General features: G+C 50.5%; 2 protein-coding genes across 3 annotated transcripts; one reads left to right on the top strand and one right to left on the bottom strand.

Moving 5' to 3' along the window:
- Positions 1-267: 267 nt before the first annotated feature.
- On the bottom strand, positions 268-4,613 carry mat2b (methionine adenosyltransferase 2 non-catalytic beta subunit methionine). 2 transcript variants are annotated; one of them, XM_030120260.1, is made up of 7 exons: positions 4,405-4,613; positions 2,485-2,688; positions 1,787-1,901; positions 1,307-1,459; positions 1,041-1,234; positions 842-955; positions 268-755 (listed from the first exon to the last, which is right to left on the bottom strand). In XM_030120260.1, the coding sequence occupies exons 1-7, from the start codon at positions 4,432-4,434 to the stop codon at positions 582-584; spliced, it is 984 nt and encodes a 327-aa protein (XP_029976120.1). In that variant the 5' UTR covers positions 4,435-4,613; the 3' UTR covers positions 268-581. The 2 variants fall into 2 exon arrangements, with proteins under 2 accessions (XP_029976120.1, XP_029976119.1); XM_030120259.1 differs by lacking the exon at positions 4,405-4,613 and adding an exon at positions 3,972-4,172.
- A 3,519-nt stretch (positions 4,614-8,132) lies between these two features.
- LOC115409719 (uncharacterized) lies at positions 8,133-14,680 on the top strand. Its single transcript, XM_030120994.1, has 6 exons — positions 8,133-8,225; positions 10,568-10,744; positions 11,667-11,996; positions 12,076-12,153; positions 12,308-12,464; positions 13,162-14,680. The coding sequence occupies exons 1-6, from the start codon at positions 8,133-8,135 to the stop codon at positions 14,472-14,474; spliced, it is 2,148 nt and encodes a 715-aa protein (XP_029976854.1). The 3' UTR covers positions 14,475-14,680.
- The last annotated feature ends 6,454 nt before the right edge of the window (positions 14,681-21,134 follow it).

Here is a 21,134-nt window from a genome sequence, read left to right as displayed (position 1 = left end):
AGATTCTTTAATACTGTACTGCGCGTGCACGAGCTCCTGCTGACCTCTCAGCTTTCACCCAGGAACATGAATATCTCAGTCAGATGGACTCCTTCTCTCTGGAGGACCGAAGGACAGAAAACCAAAGGAATCCACGTCTCCAGCGTCCCTGCTTCAGCCTGGAAATACTCCCGTCTCGTCTCTGAGGCGTTTTACACACAGACACTTTTATTTCTGCAGACCTTTGACCGGACGGACGGACGGACGGACAATAAGACACTGAGACCGTCTGTGTCCAACATGTTTATCCAAGTTCAACAGAAAGAAAAATCCAAAAGTCAAGAGAAGCTTCGAACGCGACCAAACATTCACAAACACACCGTGTCCCACTGTCTGTCCCTGTGTCTGTCCCGATGTCTGTCCCTGCATCTGTCAACCTGTCTGTCTCTGTCTCTCTCTCTCTGTCCCTGTGTCTGTCTGTCTGTCTCTCTGTTTGTCCATCAATGTGTCTTCATTTCTCTTTCTTCGTCTGTCAGTCTGCTCCCGTCTGTCTCAGCCTCTTCATCCGTCTCTCAGTGTGTGTGTCTCAGTTCGTCCGTCTCTCAGTGGAAGACGGTCTGTCTCCAGCGCTTGTCGGCGGTGAAGGGCCAGAGACAGTCGGCGATGGCGGAGGAGAAGGTTCTGGGTTCGACTCCGAGGTCCAGCAGCTCCAGGCGGGAGCAGTTCAGCTGGCTGTTGATTGGTCGAGGGGCGGACGCCGCCGGCAGCTCGGTCAGCTGCAGACAGAGAGACGGACAGAGAGACAGACGGACCGTCAGGACCGCGGGGGCCCGCCGGCGGTGCGGAGGACGGCTGGACTCACCGGCAGGAGGTGGTGAGACGGCAGGTGGAAGGCCTGAGCCATGGCCACGCCCATCTCGTACTTCGTCATCTGCTCCTTCGCAGAGAAATGAAATATTCCTCTGATGGACGGGTCCTGAGGACAGACGGGGCGGTGAGACAGACGGATGGACAGGGGGTGAGACGGGGGTGAGACAGACAGACGGGGTGAGACGGGGTACCTGTCTGGCTCTCTGGGACAGCTTGCGGCAGACGGCGGCCACGTCTCGCACGTCGGTGGGAAACCTCTGCAGGACGTGGTCCAGGGTGCAGGTGTCCTCTGAGGACTCCACCTTCAGCCACAGAGACGTCACGGCGCTCTCCGCCACAAACTCCACCTCCCCGAACAGCACCGGCACCCGCAGCACCACCGCGCCTGGCGGGACGGACGGACGGGTCAGAGAGGGGACGGGGGGACGGACGGACGGACGGGGACAGACGGGAGCACCTGGACAGTGTCTCAGAGTCTCTCGCTCTCCTTCCAGTTTGCTCCGCCCATAAACGTTCAGAGGGTTGGGAGCGTCGTCTTCTCCGTACGGAGGATTCCTCCCGTCAAACACGTAGTCGGTGCTGATGTAGATGAAGAGACATCCGCACAGCGCTGGGGGACGGGGACAGACAGAGACAGAGAGACAGAGAGGGAGGGGGACAGAGACACTTAAAGACAATTTGTTTTTGTGTTTCTCTTCAGCGGAACATTCACTGTTCTCTGTTCTCACAGTCACGTGATTGTGTCGTATGGCAGAAGCCGTGTGGTGATGTCACGCTGTGACGTCATGTTGTGATGTCATGCGCTGATGCTGTGTGGTGATGTCATGATGTGACATCATACTGTGATGTCATAATATGAAGCCGTGCTGTGACGTCATGCGGTGATGCCATGTTGTGACGTCATGCAGTGATGTCGTGCAGTGATGTCATCACTGACCCGCCTCCTTGGCCAGTGTGCTGGTTGCATGAACGTTCAGGTTCACGGCTGCGTCGGTGTGTCGCTCCACCACATCTGGACGTCTCTCAGCTGCACAGTGGACAATGACGTCAGGCTGGGAGGACAGAGACGGACAGGGACAGGGACAGACAGGGACAGGGACAGAGAGAGATATTTTATTGTCAAAACTCCTTTATTAAACGTTTCATCATGTTTTAAAAATCACAGAAAAGCAGTGATCAGATCCTCATCATCCTCCAGAACCCAGCAGAACCTGAGGACAGCACGCTGTCCGTCCTCTTACAGCAAGACGTTCTATTGTGAGTCTGAACCAGACCTGGAGAACAGGAACCCGCTCCCCGAGTCTGGCTCCTGCTGGTTCTCCACACGGGGAACTGAGCAGAACCCGACAGGAAGCTGAGGGGAGAGGAGGGAAGTCCTCATCACAGCCCCGAAACCAGAGCCGTCCACCGGGGACGAGAGAGACCAGAGCAACCAGGACAGGAGACACAGTCCCCCCATCCGGGATCCAGGTGTGCTCGGTTTCTGCTGGTTGCTATAGCAACATGTACATCCCTCCACTGGAGGGCTGCCGTCTGCCTGTCACTGGGGTTACGGTTAGTCTGGGTCCCAGGTGGTCTGGGTCCCAGGTGGTCTGGGTCCCAGGTGGTCTGGGTCCCAGGTGGTCTGCGGGGTACCTTGAACTCCTGGATCAGTCCTCTCACGGCGTCCTCGTCCGTCAGGTCGCAGCGGAGGAGGCGGGGCCGGGCCCTCCTGTAGCCCGTCCCCGTGGCCGACCAGCCGGCCCTCTGGAACTCCCTCAGCACCGCCCGGCCCAGCAGGCCCGTCGCCCCGGTAACCAGGACCCTCGGAGCCGGGACCATGTCCTCCTCCTCCTCGTCCTGAAACAGCAGAGCAAGAACCAGAGTCAGAACCATCAGAACCATCAGAACCAGAGTCAGAACCATCAGAACTGCCCCTCGGCACCCTGGTACCAGCTGAGGGCCATGAAAACATCTGGCCGTGTCCTGGAGCGGGTCTACAGAACATCTGGCCTGCCGGGAGCACCGGAGAGCCGACGCCACAGCTCTGTCCAGCGCAGGCCAGGACGCGACTCCACAGTCCTACACAACACCGTCCAACACCTTCTCACGCCGCTCCCCAACAGCAACTCACTGCAACAAACTCCTGGATTTCTTCTCCTCAAAAATTCACACTCTCCGCTCCGCACTCTCGTTTACATCCAACCCCTCCCCATCCGCCCCGACCACGCCCAGAAACAACCTCCCTCAACTTCCTGTCACGACGCAGCAGGAGGTCGAGAAGATCATCGTTCCTCAAAACCATCCGCCTGCTCCTTAGCCCCCCTTCCCTCCCCGCCGCTAAAAACTCACTCCAGACCCACCAGGCCCTTCAGAACCAAAATCATGAATCGTTGTCTTGTTTCTGGAACCGTCCCAGCCTCCCTGAACCCCTCTCTAGTTACCGTCCATCTCAAACCTTCCATTCTGTAGGGGCTAAGCCTACGCCTCAGCCCCCACGGCTTCTACCCGGGGTTTTCGGCTGACATGCTGGCGCTTGAATTGCATGAATGATGTGGCTGAGGCGATCGTTTGCGTATAATAAATATATCCATTTATTTTCCGTCTCACAAACTTTACCACAGGACATGAATCACACAGCGATGGCGAGGCAGCGGCGACAGCGGTCAAAACCTTGTTTCCTCTCACAGGCATCAACCCCTGCCAGGCCGTGACCACTTCTGATTTATACTTCCGGTGCTAACTGGCTCCAACACATTCCATGAAAGAGTCTCACATCAGCTGCACAACCATCTCAAAACCAACAGTCCATACGAAAAATTCCAATCCGCCCCCCCAGCACTGAACCAGCTCTCATCAGAGTGACCTATGACCTTGTCATGGCCTCTGACTCTGGTTCCACCCCACCCCCACCCCCCCCCCAGTAGATATAGGGGCTTGTTTTATCTGGAGCACTTTGAGATTTAGAGTCAAATGAATGGTGCATTATGAATAAAATCTATTATCATTATCATTATTATTATTATTATTATTATTATGACTAGAGTCAGTACAGTCAGAACCATCAGAACCGGAGTCAGCAGTGGTCCCTGTGTCAGCGGGTCACCTGGACTCATCCGGACTTCCTGGTCTTCGCGGGTTACCTGGACGAGCTGCACGCGCCCCGGACTGAACACGATCTTCAGGTGCGCGGCTGCGCCGCTCATGTCGTCCCGGTTCCGGACGGGCCCGGTATTTGCGGGTCTGGTTCGGAATTCGAGGGTCTGGTTCGGGATTTGCGGGTCTGGTTTTCGTGCTGCGCACCGTCTCCGTGTCTTCCGGTCCGATCAGCTGTTTGCCGTAAAGCAGCTGTCGCGACGATGCTAGCTGCTAGCATGCAGGCTAACCGGCTCCTTCTGAACCGGACCGAACCGAGGCGGGAGGACCAGCAGGGTCCAGGACCAGGACCCGGACCCGGACCCGGACCCGGACCCGGACCCGCTCCTGGAAACACACCGCGCGCTGTGTGTGTGTGTGTGTGTGTGTGTGTGTGTGATCAGAGACTCTCACACACTCAGCATCTCACTCAGACTTTACCTGAAATCCTGCCGACTGAAACCCAGGCATCAGACCGACAGAGACCAGCAGGGACCAGCAGAGACCAGCAGAGACCAGCAGGGATCACTTTAGACCAGCAGGGACCAGCAGGGACCAGTACAGACCAGCAGGGATCACTTTAGACCAGCAGGGATCAGTACAGACCAGCAGGGATCACTTTAGACCAGCAGGGACCAGTACAGACCAGCAGGCTGACTGGGAGCAGTCGGGTTGCCAGATCTGATCAGTTTCAGGAACATCAGCGCTGCGGTGGATTGGAGGGTTGCCAGAACACCTGTCACCGGTTTCCTTCTTCTTCTTCTTCTTCTTCTTTAGGGTTTAATGGCGGTTGGCAAACTAAAATGGTGCATTACCGCCACCAACTGGTATGATTAGACAAGGATGACGCGTAACCAAGATTGTAATAATAAAAAAAAAAAAAAAAAAAGAATAATAATAATAATACTAATAACTAAATACGATTGCACAATTCAGTTGTCACCGGTTTCCCCTCTGTCCTCGTGCTTAAGCGTCCTCGAGCAAGGCTTCAGGCTGCCCCGGGGGGTTGAACCATTTACCGAGAACAGATGAAGGTTTAAATACTTATGGTGGAAGAAAAACCAGCTGTGTGTGTGTGTGTGTGTGTGTGTGTGTGTGTGTGTGTGTGTGCGCGCTGTTCATCATCTTGTTTACTGACGTACTACCAATCTGGCAACCCTGTGACGTCACTGATCAGGCGGAAGTTGATCCACACACAACCACACTATGGCTGTGTGAGTCAATGTAAATCAGGAACATTTACACTTTGGCTCTGTGTGTGTGTGTGTGTGTGTGTGTGTGTGTGTGTGTGTGTGTGTGTGTGTGTGTGTGTGTGTGTGTGTGTGTTTGTGTGTGTGCGTGTGTGTTTGGTGTTCCGGATCAATAAAGTCACTCAGAAGAGAATCGGCTCACATTTCAGTCACAGTACCGTCTGATGGTCTCCTGTCCTCCGTCCAGCTCGATCACCATGAACACACACAACCAGAGAACACACTCCGGTTAGTTACTGGTGACCGTCAATACTTAGTTACTGGTGATTACTAATAGCTACTGGTAACTGAGTGGTTAGTTACTGGCTGCAGGGGCTAAGCCTCCGGTTGAAGCCGCTGCGGTGCTTCATCCCTGATCTCTGGCGCCTTTACGGGCTGAACGACGTCGCTGAGGCCGCCGTTCGCATGTTGATGTTCGTCAGTATAGACTGAAAAATGAAACATCAGTAACACTGATCGGCTGAGTTTCTACAGCTCAGAGTCTTCGTCCTGGACAGAGATCAGGTGGTCCATCTGAAAATACATTAATACTGAATTTTATACAGAGCGTTAAAGTTTTCATGATGAGGGGGCGTGGCTACTTGATTGACAGGTCTGCTCTGGATTGATTGACAGATGCTTCCAGCTTTCAGGAGGTTTACAATAAAGAGCCAACATTAAGATTCTCCTATAAGTGTTATTTTCCACAGTGGCTCAGTTTGTTGACTAGTTTTAGTTAGTTGTTGCTTCACTGTAACCAGGACTAGTTCCTGGATTAACTACTCAAAAAGACCCTCAAAGCTTCTGTTATCCACTTTTTTCTGCAATCTCTGCATTTATATATAGTATTAACAGTAAACATGATGTGCTGTGTTCAACAAAACACATCTTTTTTTTTCTGAGGTGTCGTGTTTTGAACATGAAGTTTAGAAAACTTTTAGCAGCACCGGGCTTTATTCTCCTGGCTCTCGTCGGTGTGGACCCAGCGTCAAGGGGGGCGTGAGGGGGCGTTGCCGCCTCACACAGACTGCCCTGCCCCCTCAGTCAAAACTGAGTATTTCATTAAAAAAATTGAAGTCTTCAGTCTATTATGTGCTTAAAAAACAAACTCTGTTTACGTTATGTCGTCACACGTCGGTCAGTGGATCATACCGCTTCCATCTGACCCGTCTTAAATAACACTCCAGTCCAGTTGGGGGCGGAAATACCCCAAGATGGCGGCCAGCCGGCAACAAACAAAAGAGAAGAAGAAGAAGAAGTGGATCATACCGCCGCGGAGGAAAGAACGACAAACGAACCAACAAAGTTTAAGGTAGCAGATATATTTTCATTCAGAAGCAGGATGGACATCTGTAAATGGCTGAAAAAGTCAGAAACGTCACTGTCAGCATCTCTGCCGCCGAGCAGCAGCCGAGGAGCACCGGCGCAGTGACGACAGTGAACCGCCTGCTGCCCGGCGCCACAGCCTCTGAGCCGGATTCACCGGGACCGGAGAATCTGCCATCGCGCTCAGCCGCAGTGTGGACGACCACCACAGCACCTCGGAGTTGACGCGCCAGTTCAAGTTCGTCTCAGGCAGTTTCCAAAGAAACAACAGCACAATAACGACTGTAAACGGACGTTTTCGGCTAACTGGTACAACGAGAGAGACTGGCTTGAATATTCGCAGCAAGCAGATGCACCTTTTTGTTTTCAGTGCAGGAAATTTGGAGGGAATGACTCTGTTTTCACAAGAACTGGGTATGCTAACTGGAAGCATGCTAATGATAAAGCAAAGGGATTTAGCAGGCATAGCAACAGCAAAGAGCATCAAGCACGCATGGCTAGCTGGAAAGAGAAAGGAATGCGATGCAGCACTGGAAGTGAAATTTCAACCATGGGTAACTCTCATCAGCTTGCGCGAAACCGCCTCTACGTGTCTGCAGTTGTAGACATAGTTGAATTTCTTGTCTCAAACGAGCGAACACTGCGGGGTGAAGTGGATTCAGTGAGCAGCAGAGATGAAGCGGGCAGCGCACCGTTTCTTTCCCTGCTTGATTACACGCTGAAGCAAAACCAGGAGCTTGCCAAGGCTTTCAGTACCATTCCAAAAAACTCAACGTACACATCACATGATATTCAAAATCACATCATTGAACTGATGAGCACGATCGTAACGGAGCAGAATGTTAAAGATGTTGGAGAATCGTGGTTTACATTGAAGGTGGATGGAACTAAAGATGCGACGGGCAGTGAAAACATCTCTATAGTAGTGTGTCATATGGACAAGGACTACAAAATGCAAGAGAGGCTGTTATCAATGCAGACCACAGACAATGTGATGCCCAGTCACTCACAAATGTGCCTGATTAACTGTCAAAAGCTGGTCTTGACGCAAACAAAATTCTTAGTCAGTGTTATGACGGAGCCAGCGTCATGTCGGGAAGAGATCGAGGCATGCAGAGGCTTATACAAAACAAGTTAACCAGAGCTGTGATTTACATCCACTGTTTGGTGATTGTGCATGCTATTTCTTCAGAAAGTGCAGTTGCAGATTTTTTTGACGTCTGCAATTCCCTTTATACATTTCTGAAAAAGCCAGTTGTAGCCGCACAGTACAAAGGAGAGAAGCTTAAAAGGCTGCTGGAGCAGCGATGGACTGGACACCTGAACACGGCGTCTGTGGTGTTTAAGTCTCACGTTGCACTGGTGGACTTCTGAAAGAAATCGGAACAAAAGGAGCAAGTGCTGAGGTGAAAACTGAAGCTGTTGGTCTTCACAAGGCGAACGGAGCTTCACATTTCTCACCGGTGTGATGCTCAAGGTTTTGAGGCTCATGGACCCACCTAATCGGACGCTGCAAGCTGAAGAAAAGGATCTAATCACCGGAGTCCGACTCATTCAAAGTGCCACCACTTGCATTGAGGATCTGCGATCAGATGAGGAATTTCTGAAACTGGGATGACAGCGGAGGTGCAGCAGGTGATGGCGCAGACGGGCCTGCGCCTCCAAAACGACAGCGGCAGGCTACCAGGGACGCTACAAGATTACGTGGTGAGTGAAACCTTAGGCAGCATGAAGTGGATGTTCAAAGAGAATGTAAGCGGCTGTTTTTGGCATCATTGACTCTATTCTGAGTGAAATGGCTGCACGTTTCAGCGAGCGTCATGGGAAATACATGGCAGCTTTGGACGCTTTGGACCCCGCCAGTGAGAATTTCCTGGAAGCCGCCAAAGTCAAACCACTACTGGATTTGACAAACACAGACATGGTTGAGGCACAGTTCACAGTTGCACGGGAGTTTCTGAAGAACAGGTGCACAGGCCAGGAAGGAGAGAGAGTGACTTTAAAGGTATAGTGGACGATGTTTTAAGTCAATGAATTGCGTGAAGCGAATCTCAACTATTGGTCCTCCAACATGTCAGTCACGCTGGAGAAACGCTTGCGATGATTGATAGGCGTTTCCTCGGGAGGAGCAGTAGAGCATGATAGGATGGTGCGTTTTTCAAAAAGCGAGTAACAAACGTTTGGCTTCGACTTTTGAGAAAATCGTCCACTATACCTTTAAGTCAACTTGTTGCAAAGGAGTCCAGCCTATTCAGTGCCATGCCAGTGGTAATGACAGCTTTCAAACACGCACTGACATTCAGGGCATCAACTGCTACGTGCGAAAACTCATTCTCCACGTTAAAGAAAGTATTTAGTGAGCACAAACAATGTGCACGATGCACAAACGGAAAGCCCATCTCATCCAGCTGGCATCTGAGAATGACCTCAGTCGGAAATTCAAAGATGAAAGGAAGGAGATGCTGTTAAGGAGGTTCCACGCGTCAGGAAAGAGGAGACTCCAGCTCTACTACAACATGAACAGCCAGGAAGCTAGCACCGCTAGCTGGGACAAAACAACACAAACAGCTGGGAAGCTAGCACCGCTAGCCGGGACAAAACAACACGAACAGCCAGGAAGCTAGCACCGCTAGCCGGGACAAAACAACACAAACAGCCGAGAAGCTAGCACCGCTAGCTGGGACAAAACAACACAAACAGCCGAGAAGCTAGCACCGCTAGCCGGGACAAAACAACACAAACAGCCGAGAAGCTAGCACCGCTAGCTGGGACAAAACAGCACGAACTGCCGAGAAGCTAGCACCGCTAGCTGGGACAAAACAGCACGAACTGCCGAGAAGCTAGCACCGCTAGCCGGGACAAAACAACATGAACAGCCGGGAAGCTAGCACCGCTAGCCGGGACAAAACAACATGAACGGCCGGGAGAAAGCGCTTCTACCCGGGAGAAAACAGCGTGAGCGGCCGGGGGAAGCCCCATTAGCCTGGCTGGCCGTGCTGGCTGGCCGGGGACAGAGCGCCGTTTGCAGCTGCTGTCACTGCTGAGCGACGGCCCGGTGGCGCTTCCCTCCTCGATCCCTCCAGCCTGTGAATCCCCAAAGAGAGCCAAGACACTGCTAGCGGGCGGCACGGTGCGGCGGCGGATGTTCCCGGTGGTTCTGGTCAAATGCATAAACACTGTAAACGTTTATTATTGACAAGTAAATGATCTGAAACACCATGGAAGCAGTTCACAGCAGAACATCACATTGTCACACAACACCACAGTCCTGGGCCATGTCAGCCCCGCCCCTTGTCACTCTCTGGCCCCGCCCCCTCGCTGGCCCTGCCCCCTCGCTGTCTTTTTTTTGTCTCTGGCTCCAAAAATCCAACATGTCAGCCTTACCTAACCTTGCCTAACCGAACACATCATTCACGACGGCCACGGCAACAGCAAAGGCAATGGTGATGGCAACGGCTACGGCAACAGTGACGGTGGTCAAAACCGTGGTTCCTGTCTGGGTAGCAACACCAGCCGTGCAATGATCACTTTCCTTTTCTACAACCGGTGCTGATTGGCTCCTACACTGGTGATTATCAATAGTTAGTTATTGGCTCAGGTCAGTTTCTGGGGCCGAGCAAGATTCAGAAAAACAGGGAGAGAGAGAGGGAGAGAGAGAGAGAGAGAGAGAGAGAGAGAGAGAGAGAGAGAGAGAGAGAGAGAGAGAGAGAGCTACAGCCTCGTCTGTCAGTCACCTCTGAAAATAGTAACTGCAGTTTGACACTGAGCCCCCCTCTCTCTCTCTCTCTCTCTCTCTCTCTCACTCGTTCACTGTCTCTCTCTCTCGCTCTCTCTCTCTCCCTCCCTCTGGACCTGCAGTCTGTCAGTATCACTCTCTCTTGTTGGACAGCCGCTCTCTCTCTCTCTCTCTCTCTCTCTCTCTCTCTCTGTCTCTCTCTCTCTCTCATGCTTTGAACCAGTTGACCATTCCAGGATCGGAATTTTCCTGAACCAGAAAACCAGGAAATATTTGCTTCTTCTCATCTTTAGCCACCTGGATTCTGGACCAGATTCCCAAGAACCGGTCTCAGTTCGATCAGGACCCCAACAACTGGTCTCAGCTCTACCCGGACCCTGTCTGCCGGTCTCCGCTCTACCCGGACCCTGACCGACAGTCTCGACTCTACCAGGATCAGAACCACGACCAGGATGAGAGCCCGGATGCCCTGATCCTGTTCCTGCAGCTTGTGAAGTGGATTTGAGACAATTTGTGGTAAAAAAAAAACAACTTTCATTTAGATCCGATGATTTGTATTGTTTAACCGAGAGACCAGCTGGTTCACGCGATGGAATCCACCATGAGGATCGATCCGATCCGCAGTAACCGAGATCAGAGTGATCCCATACCTCCTCAGTTTCTCTCATTTTCTGATTGAAGCAGCAAAAACTTTGGACGTGTTTGTGATTTGAGGTCAATACTTACCTGCTTTCCAGTCTCATGTTCCTTTCTTCCCACCTCCTATCATTCACTTCCTGTTTACTTCCTGTTCTCCAGTCCCTACTTCCAGTTAACTTCCTGTTTTCTAATTCCTGCCTCCTATTTTATAACTTAGTATTTCCAACCTCTGGTTTCCCATTTCCCAATTTCTGTCCTGTTTTCCTACTTCCTGACGACTATTTACAATTTCCTGTCTCTCATTCCTTACTTCCTGTTTACTGCTTCTTATTTCTTGTTTTGTTCTAACTAGTCCAGTGTTCTGCTTGATTTTTCCATTCTCTGGTTTCTCGTCTCTCATCTCTGGTCTCCAGTTTCTAAACTCCAGTCTTCTGTTTCCTCCTTTATGCTTTATACTTCACTGTTTCCTTTTTCATATCTCCTGTTTCCTTCTTCCTCGTCTACTTCCCCATTCTTTCTATTTCCTACTTCCTGTCTCTCATTTCCCAATTCCTCCCCATTTCTTTGCTCAAATTGTTGACCTTGTGTTTCCCACTTCCTGTCTCCTGTTTCCTACTATTTGTTTCCTTTTTCCTACTTCCCATTTCACATTTCCTGTCTATTATTTTGTTATCCTACATTTTGTCAACACACTTCCTGTCTTTTATTTCCTACTTCCTGTTTCCCACGGCCTGTGTCGTGCTACCTGTGTCCTGCTTCCTGTCTCGTCTCAGACCATGAGCGGAGGCGGGGGGAGGCGGGTCTTCCTCAGCGCCCACCGCTGTCCCGAGGTGGACGTTCTGCCTCGGCGGCTCTCGGAGGACAAAGCGCCCCCGTCATGTTCTCCCCCCCCGGCGGACAGAGGCTCAGGTGAGGCGGGTTACCTGGACGTCTGCTCCACCTGTCGCTCGGACCACGACGAGGACAACGAGGACAACCTGAGCGACTGGTCCGAGGAAGACCTCTCGCTCCACTTCTCGCCGTCCGTCATCCTCCAGTCAGAGGACGAGGATTCGGACCCGGAGAGCGGCTTCGAGTGCATCGACGTTACCATGGCGACACAGGTAGAAGCAGCCGTCTGGTCAAAGAGGCGGTGGACGGGCGGAGGGACGCCTTCACTGAAACAGGCGTTCTGTGGCGCAGGTGACTGGACCTGAGGGGGCGGTCCCAAAGATGGTTCCCAAACGGCAGATTCAGCTGAGGAAGAAGAACGCTGAGCAGGTGAAAACGGCGTTCTCCTGTCTCTCTGTCCGTCTGTCTCTCTGTCCGTCTGTCTCTCTGTCCGTCTGTCTCTCTGGTAATCTGTCTCTCTGTCCGTCTGTCTCTCTGGTAATCTGTCTCTCTGGTAATCTGTCTCTCTGGTCCACCTGTGCAGGTGAAACGTGAACCTGCTGAAGTGGGCGGAGTTAACGATGACACTTCAGCTGTCTGTCCTCGCGCTGATTTGTTGCTACGGCAACACAGCATGCCCGCCTCTCTGCACCAGACAAGCAACGGTGATGTCATCGGCCTAATGGGCGGGGCCAGCCAAGGTAGGAACAGGTGCAGAGAAGCTCCGCCTCCATTCAGCCATGGTAACAGACTGGCTGGTTCCAGGGTCTGTGTGATGGTCTGATCTGGTTCTTGTGGTTCCAGGGTCTCTGTCTGATCTGGTTCTTGTGGTTCCAGGGTCTCTGTCTGATCTGGTTCTTGTGGTTCCAGGATCTCTGTCTGATCTGGTTCTTGTGGTTCCAGGATCTCTGTCTGATCTGGTTCTTGTGGTTCCAGGATCTCTGTCTGATCTGGTTCTTGTGGTTCCAGGGTCTCTGTCTGATCTGGTTCTTGTGGTTCCAGGGTCTCTGTCTGATCTGGTTCTTGTGGTTCCAGAGTCTCTGTCTGATCTGGCTCTTGTGGTTCCAGGATCTCTGTCTGATCTGGTTCTTGTGGTTCCAGGGTCTCTGTCTGATCTGGTTCTTGTGGTTCCAGGATCTCTGTCTGATCTGGTTCTTGTGGTTCCAGGGTCTCTGTCTGATCTGGTTCTTGTGGTTCCAGGGTCTCTGTCTGATCTGGTTCTTGTGGTTCCAGGGTCTCTGTCTGATCTGGTTCTTGTGGTTCCAGGGTCTCTGTCTGATCTGGTTCTTGTGGTTCCAGGGTCTCTGTCTGATCTGGTTCCTGTGGTTCCAGAGTCTCTGTCTGATCTGGTTCTTGTGGTTCCAGGGTCTCTGTCTGATCTGGTTCTTGTGGTTCCAGGGTCTCTGTCTGGAGGACGACGGCTGCAGAAATCTTTGTCTTTGGACGAAACCAAAGCCAAGCAGGCGTCCAGCCTCATCAGGAGCGTTCTGTCCAAGAGGATGCAGGTGGAGAGAACGACCACGGCGCACCTGAAGAACTCACCTGTCCTCCCCCCGTCTGTCCCCCAGAGCGGTCCAGTCCACGTGGTGAGGGACGTGAGGAGTCTTCTGAAAAACACCCCCGGCCTTCCAGTTTCCACAAGCTCACAGGCGATTGGTCCGAAGGACAGCCCACCCCCCTCCTATCAGCAGGCGGTCCAGGTCAAAGGTCATCCAAAGGTCGCTCAACCAAACAGCAAGAAGTCCCACACCACATCCGGCCGTCCAGTCCTGGAGCGGAGACGGAGCGGCGAGCCAATCAGACGAGGAAGCAGTGATGACGTCAACAACGCGGCGTCAGGCTCAACGAGCAGAGACCTGACAGGGCGGGGCCAATCAAAATGCAGCGTGGGACCCGGTCCACCGGGGGTGCCCAACCCACCGGGGGCACCCAGCCCACCCGGTCCACCTGGACCGGCGCAGCCTGGGCCTCCTGCCTGTGCCCGGGACCAGAGCTCCCTCCTGGAGGCGTCCTCCCAGCAGACCCTGCAGCCCTGCTTCTACGCCGCCGCTCCACCGCCTCGCCTCGTCCGCGGCCCGCTGAGCTGCGTCGCCACGCAGCTTCCTGCTCCCGTCCGGCTGACAGGAACCGTCCCGGGCCCGCCGGACAGGACCGGGACCGCAGGAGACCAGGGGGGGCACGGACCGGCGGGGACACCTGCAACCCGACACCGGGCACACCAGCACCCGCTTCTGTGCAGCTTTCAGGGTTTCTTACCGGCACCGGTGGGCGGGGACTATGGCGTCGATGTCACCGGGTCTGCTGCAACACCTGCAGCAGCTTTTGGCTCCGCCCCTCGCCTGATGGTCGACCAGAACAGCAGGCAGTGCTTCTACCTGGAAGCGCCGGCCCAGCCCCAGGTGAAGACGCTGCTGGATCCAGAGACCGGACAGTTCGTCCAGGTGGTCCTACCTGCTGCAGGCTCCGCCTCCAGCGGCACCCTGTACCCTGTGGGCTACGCTCACCCCGCCCCCACCGTGCTAAGCCCCGCCCACACTGTGATGAACCCCGCCCCCCTCATGCTGCAGGTGGGAGGTGCTAACCACCCCATGTTCTCTGTGATGCACCTCCATCCACGGGTGGGCGTGTCCTCCCTGTACCCCCTCCAGCCCCTGACCGTGATGACATCACGTCCGACGCACAGTGATGACATCACGCCTGATGCACAGTGATGACATCATGCCCAGTGCACTGTGATGACAGGCTTTGTCCGAATGTCCACACTGTTTCCTCTATAGGACACCACATAGTGAAGACTCCATTTGTCCAAATGTCCAGATAGTAAAAAATAAGGGCACTAAAAGTTTCCCACAATGCATCTCGAAAAGCAGTGAGCATCAATGGTCCCTTGACAGCTCTATACGAGGGGGGACCCCAAAGTAACCGGACTGTGGTTATAAAAAAAACCAAGAATGACTCTTGGCCGTTATATGTCGCTATAGGATAGCCTTCAGCATAACTGTGAAACATTTCACCTCCCAAAGACACACAGGCAGCTCACAGCCAGTGTTTATGTTACTACAGCCCCGCCCCCTTCTTCGAAAAATCCCAGAATGCTCCGGCGCCTCTGAACCAGGAGCAGAACCAGGCTGGGTGGACATGTGCCAGGAGCTGAACGGCAGCTGGAGGACGATGGAGGCTGTCTGGAAGATCCTCCCTGCTGCGGCGCTGCGGGAGGCGGTCCGGCTGGAGCGGCGGCGCTGTGGGAGGGGGGGGGCTGTTTTACCCACAGGGCTCTGCGGTAAAACAGCTCCTGATGAAAAACGGCATGGCCCTGCTGCTCCATCCGCCATATCCCCTCCATTCAGCCCCGTCAGACTTCTGTCTCTTCACAAGAATGAGCAGGACCTGAAGGGGCGGAGCTTTGATGACGTGGAAGAGGTGCAAAAAAAATGGAAGAAGCTCTTAAAGGGACCGTTCCGCAGCAGCATGCTGACTGTTCTGAGCGGTGGAAACCCGGCTGCAGCGCTGGACTCAAGCCGAAGGAGAGGACTGGGAAGGCGACAGTGTTGATTAAATGTGAAAATTAAAAAATAACAATTTATAACCACAGTTCAGTTTCTCTTGGGTCCCCCCTCGTATTACCCATGGTGCATTACGAATCTCCAGCAAAATAGCGGAAAAGCAGCAGCGTGAGCCGGGAATAATTTAATAATATATTTTTATTTATTCTTAAATGATTATAAAGATGACAGGGAAAGTAAAATGCAGAATAAGAGCACATTAAAAAAGTATATATTACAAAGTGTCTGGTTACCATGGTACCGGCCGGAGGTCACACGATCAGCACTGAGGGAAAAAGTAGGGAGCTGCGAGTCCGAATCCCAACGGATTCAGGCTCTATAAAGCCCACTGTGTAGTCCAGCACTGTGGAGCTACTGTGGAGTTAGGACATAGTGTGGACATTCGGATACAGCCGACATCATGCCCGATGCACAGTGATGACATCATGCCCAGTACACAGTGACGACATCATGCCCAGTGCACAGTGACGACATCATGCCCAGTGCACAGTGATGACATCATGCCCAGTGCACAGTGATGACATCATGCCCAGTGCACAGTGATGACATCATGCCCAGTGCACAGTGACGACACCATGCCCAGTGCACAGTGATGACATCATGCCCAGTGCACAGTGACGACATCATGCCCAGTGCACAGTGATGACATCATGCCCAGTGCACAGTGATGACATCATGCCCAGTGCACAGTGATGACATCATGCCCAGTGCACAGTGACGACACCATGCCCAGTGCACAGTGATGACATCATGCCCAGTGCACAGTGATGACATCATGCCCAGTGCACAGTGATGACATCACACTCGTCACACTCTGTGTTTGTTTGTTTACACTCTTAAAATCACCTGTTTGGTTTCCTTGTTTACACGTTTTTAAAAATGATATTTTGTTAAATTTTACTTATGAATTGAGAGAGAGAGAGAGAGAGAGAGAGAGAGAGAGAGAGAGAGAGAGGGGGAGAGAGAGAGAGAGAGAAAAGGGGCTATCCCTTTCCTACTGACCAAAAACCGGTTTAAATCGGCTCCTCATGGGAGTGTCAAAGGGTTTAATCGGCATTTAGACCCGGGTCTTTAAACTCTGCAGTCAATCCGGGTTTTTAGCGGGTCGGCTTTCTATCGGCTTTTAGTGGCAGGGACACATCCGGGAACTTACCTGATGACGTCGACGTAGCGTGGCTACGTTAGCGCGCTAGCTGTTGTTTCTGGACACAGTGTGAGATTTCCTTCATCCAGACGACCCAGCAGTGGCAGGACAGCGAGACCAGAGAGCTTCTCCTGATCCGTGGGGGAGAGGAGACTCGTCTACAGGTAACGGCCTGTGTTCCGCTGCATTGTTTACTTTCGTTGTGCTCCGTCATGCTGATGATGTCATCAACGTGGGACACCATCAGCGCGGGAAAACACAGCGGCGTGGCTCGCCAGCAGGCAGTGTTGCCAACTTGGCGATTTTGTCGCTAAATCTGGCGACTTTCCAAAACCTCTTGGTGACTTTTTTTGTCAAAAGCAACTTGCGACAAATCTAGTGACTTTTTCTGCTGCTCTGGAGACGTGACAGGACGTCTCATTGCTGTCCTCAATGAGCAGCGGGTGCTGCCGTGAGCCCCTCCCCCGTCCCAAAGCTCTCACAAGCGGTCAGTCTCAGCAGCGCCCCCTGCTGCAGTCAGAGCAGAGAGGAGAACCATAGATATCATATAAAAACTAGATGCCTTAAGGCGGAGTCAGCAACGTCGTTCACTGGCGGCCATCTTAGGACAGTGGACCCCTCTGGGGCGCTCTGCGTAATCTAAGGGAAGGTGAGTGATTTACACTAAATAAAATACTCAACTCACTGAATTCTTCATGGATTTACAGACAGTTTGATTTATAACTAATGTTACGTTGCTATGATGCAGACTAAATTTTAATATCACAACTTTTCTTTTTGCATGCAGTTAAATGCCTACATGTCTGACGTTTATAACAAACCAAGTCGTTTGAAAATCGATTGAAAATTGAGCAATCTGTAGCTATTTCAAAGTTGACGCTCCATTGACATTAATGTGATGAGTGAGCGAGCGGCCCTGTACCAAGATGGCCGCCATGTGACGACGTTAGTCCCCATTGGGTTACAGCGCGCATGAGCCATCTAGTGTTTCTATATATATCTATGAGGAGAACAACCACGTCCACACTTCACATGAATCGAGCATGCGCAAATCTGCTGCTGCTCCCGTCCTGGGTCACAGAGCGGGACGGACATCATGTTCAGTGTTTCTTCACTGTCGCACTTTTGTCAGTTCATTTGTAGTTCTAAACATATTTAGGGTGTTTTTATCTGACTTCTTGCTTCTCCCACGACGTTGTTCCTCTCTCCTACAGTGTCCATTACAATTACATACAAATGGACAATTATGCAAATTAGGTGATGACGTCATCTAGCAACTTCTAGCGACTTTTAGGACAGCAAATAGCGACTTCTCTTACTGGGGAGTTGGCAACACTGCCAGCAGGAGACCAGACCCGGGTCTGCAGGCGGTGGGAAAGGAGGCAGTTCTGACTGTTAGCGGGTCGACCCGTGTTTAGAAACGTTTTAAAAAGTGTCACACGTGTTAAAAAAAACACGGGTCTACCTGCGAGTTTTTAGAGGGAAAGGGGCTTGAGAGAGAGAGAGAGAGAGAGAGAGAGAGAGAGAGAGAGAGAGAGAGAGAGAGAGAGAGAGAGAGAGAGAGAGAGAGAGAGAGAGAGAGAGAGAGAGAGAGAGTGTTCTGGCCTGCTGGATGTGGAGAAGCTGAACCTGCAGCAGCTCTGAAGGGACGACAGACTGAAAGTGAAGTGAGACCGTCTGCTTTCAGTCCTCCTGTCGAACTGCTGTTGGTGATTTTAACTCTTGAAAGAAACACGACACAAAAAACACGTTTTATTTTTTTTTCCTGACAAACTTGGAGCAACTTTTCATTTCATGTAATAAAGTTATTTCAAAGTAAACTGCGTCTCTGTGTCATCTGGCTTCTACACTGACTGCTGGTTTCCATGGTAACAGAAAGCAGCTGTGGTACTGATTGGACTCTTTTCATTGGCCATCGGACCGTGACATCACACCGAAGACCAGCTGGGTGATTCTCTGAATTCGTGCACCTTGGTGTCCCACGCTTTTACCTCGAAGATTTTCATATAAAGTGAATCACAAAAAGCATTTTAAATCAAGAAATTGAAGGATCCATGTGTATTTGCATTATAGCACACAAAAATATTTTTAACATTACGTTTAGAAAAATGTTATGACTTGTCGAGGCCGAGAGGTCTGCCAAACGTACATGTCCCCACTTACCAAAGTTACTTTTTCATTGAATATAAACCAAATAAAAATATCCAGTAACTGTATTTTTTTGTTGCTAATATAATAATTTTCCTGTCTATGATTACCTAAATTAAAGAAATATAAGAAAAATACATAAAAAATGTATACAATGGCTTTATTTAACCATGTCCCTCAGTTTTGTTCAACCCCGTAACACCATATCAACCCCCCCCCTTTTCAAAATAATGGTTCAGCCCAAGTTCTTCAGCATCCAGAGAGTGACATCTCTCATCATTTTCCCGCACATTCTGTTAAGAGAGGAAAGTGTTAGCATACTTTCTTTGTGATATTTAATTGTTTTTATCATCAGATTGACATCGTCAAGCTCAACCTTTCAGCTCTGTTACATAAATGATACTTACTATTGTTTGAGTAAAAGCAAATAATTGCTTTGGTAAAATACATCAATGTCTTGTGTTCCTCATGGTATATGATGCTCTACACCCGAGCTAATGTGGATGTGTGACTACTTTTAGCTAAAATCTTCAACCCCGTAACAAAAAACACTTTTACAGGGTTGAAGCGCCGTTACGAGGTTGAATGTTGCACATGTTCTTAAACCAGCCAGTCCCTTTTAAATCAATATTTCACATTCACTTGGATTTCATGCCTAAGGTGGGAATCCCTATTTTCTCTGAGGTTCAAATATGCCTTCATCAGATGCAATTATTAGAAACACAATTTTTTGTGGAATATTTTTTCCAACACTCAGAGAGCTCAAAGAGCACCGAATTCAGAGAATCACCCAGCTGTGATTGGCTCAATTACTTGAATGTATGTAAAGGTGTGTGTGTGCACAGTACCTGTAAATGTGTGTATGCATCCTCCTGAGGCCACGGGTGGCTTTTCCCTGAGCGCCGCCTGGCAGGCTGCAGTTGAAAAACCATTTTAGAAGACAGACTTGGGTGTGTGAAGCTCAATGGAGGACGAACATGAACAAAACAAACAGACTAAATCGTTTTTTTGTTTTTTTTAATTATGAAAAATTCAAACACTTCCTCCTCCTCCATCCTGGAGAGAGGCCTACATATCAGTCATCTCTGAGGAAGGAAAAGATAGAATTGACTGTGAAGGATATAGACCCATCAGTGTCTTGAACACAGACTATAAACTATATGCTGCAGTCTTGACCAAAAGGATGGAATCTGTAATGCCTCTTTTAATCGATGAGGACCAAACCGGGTTCTTAAAAAACAGACAAACTCAGGATAACATAAGGAGAGCATTGCATCTTATCGAGCAGATTAATAAATGAAAAATTAGTTCTGTTGTCCTTAGTCTAGACGCTGAGAAAGCTTTTGATTCCGTTGGTTGGGAATTCCTCTTACTTGTAATGAAGAGATTTGGCTTTAATGAAGAATTTATACGTTGCATACAGGCACTTTACTCCTCTCCTACTGCAAGAATAAAAGTAAATGGTCGTCTTTCTAACTCCATAATTCTCCAGCGTGGCTGTAGGCAGGGATGCCCTGCTAGCCCTACCCTACTTAATTTATTTATTGAACCTTTTGCCCAAATGATACGGCAGGAATCAAACCTTAATGGTATAATTGTGGGCGGCGATGAATACAAAGTAAGTCTCTACGCAGACGACGTGTTGGTAACTCTAAGGGACCCAGGATCAAGTGTGCTGTTATTGATGAAAATGTTGAAAACATACGGGGAATATTCAGGGTATGCTCTTAATGTACACAAAACTCAGGTTATGATATTTAACTATACCCCTGCACAACAACTCATTCAAAAATACAGTTTTAACTGGCATTCCCCCCATATCAAATATCTCGCAGTAAATATCCCTAAAACTTGTCCCTTCTATTTGATATAAATTATAAAGACATTAGTCAAAAAATATACAACGATCTTGATGGCTGGGGCCTGCTCCCCCTGGACTTTGGCGGCAGAATTAGAGCAGTTAAAATGAACATTATTATATCTCTTTTTATCACTTCCAGTGGAGATCCCTCAGAAACAATTTAGGGATTGGAACAAACATATTTCCAGGTTTATCTGGGGAAAAAAAAAGGCCAAGAGTGAGGTTTGCCACTCTTCTGCTGCCGGGGGACGGGGGGGGGGGGGGGCATGACTCTCCCGTCTTTAAGAGATTATTATGTGTCAGCCCAGCTAAGACCACTTGTATTCTGGTGTAACCCATCTGATGTAGCCAAGTGAAGAATTTTGAGCTGAGTCTGACAGACACACCCATACAGTCAGTGCTTGGCCGCATAGACAAGGAGAAAGAGGTATTCCAAACAACAAGTAACTGGGTTAACCTTTCACTTAAAGTCTGGGCAGACACTGTAAAGCATTTTCAACTCCACAGAGAAATTAAAATTCTTAGATGGCCAGCATACGACTCCGACTTTAAACCGGCATCACAAGATTGCAGCTATAAATTATGGACTTACGCCGGTGTCACCTCATTCTGCAATATTATTGAAAAAGGTCAATTGATCTCATTTGACAGAATG

Source organism: Salarias fasciatus, chromosome 22, assembly GCF_902148845.1.
Source record: "Salarias fasciatus chromosome 22, fSalaFa1.1, whole genome shotgun sequence".
NCBI lineage: Eukaryota > Metazoa > Chordata > Actinopteri > Blenniiformes > Blenniidae > Salarias > Salarias fasciatus.
This window is presented reverse-complemented; position numbering and strand designations above follow the sequence as displayed.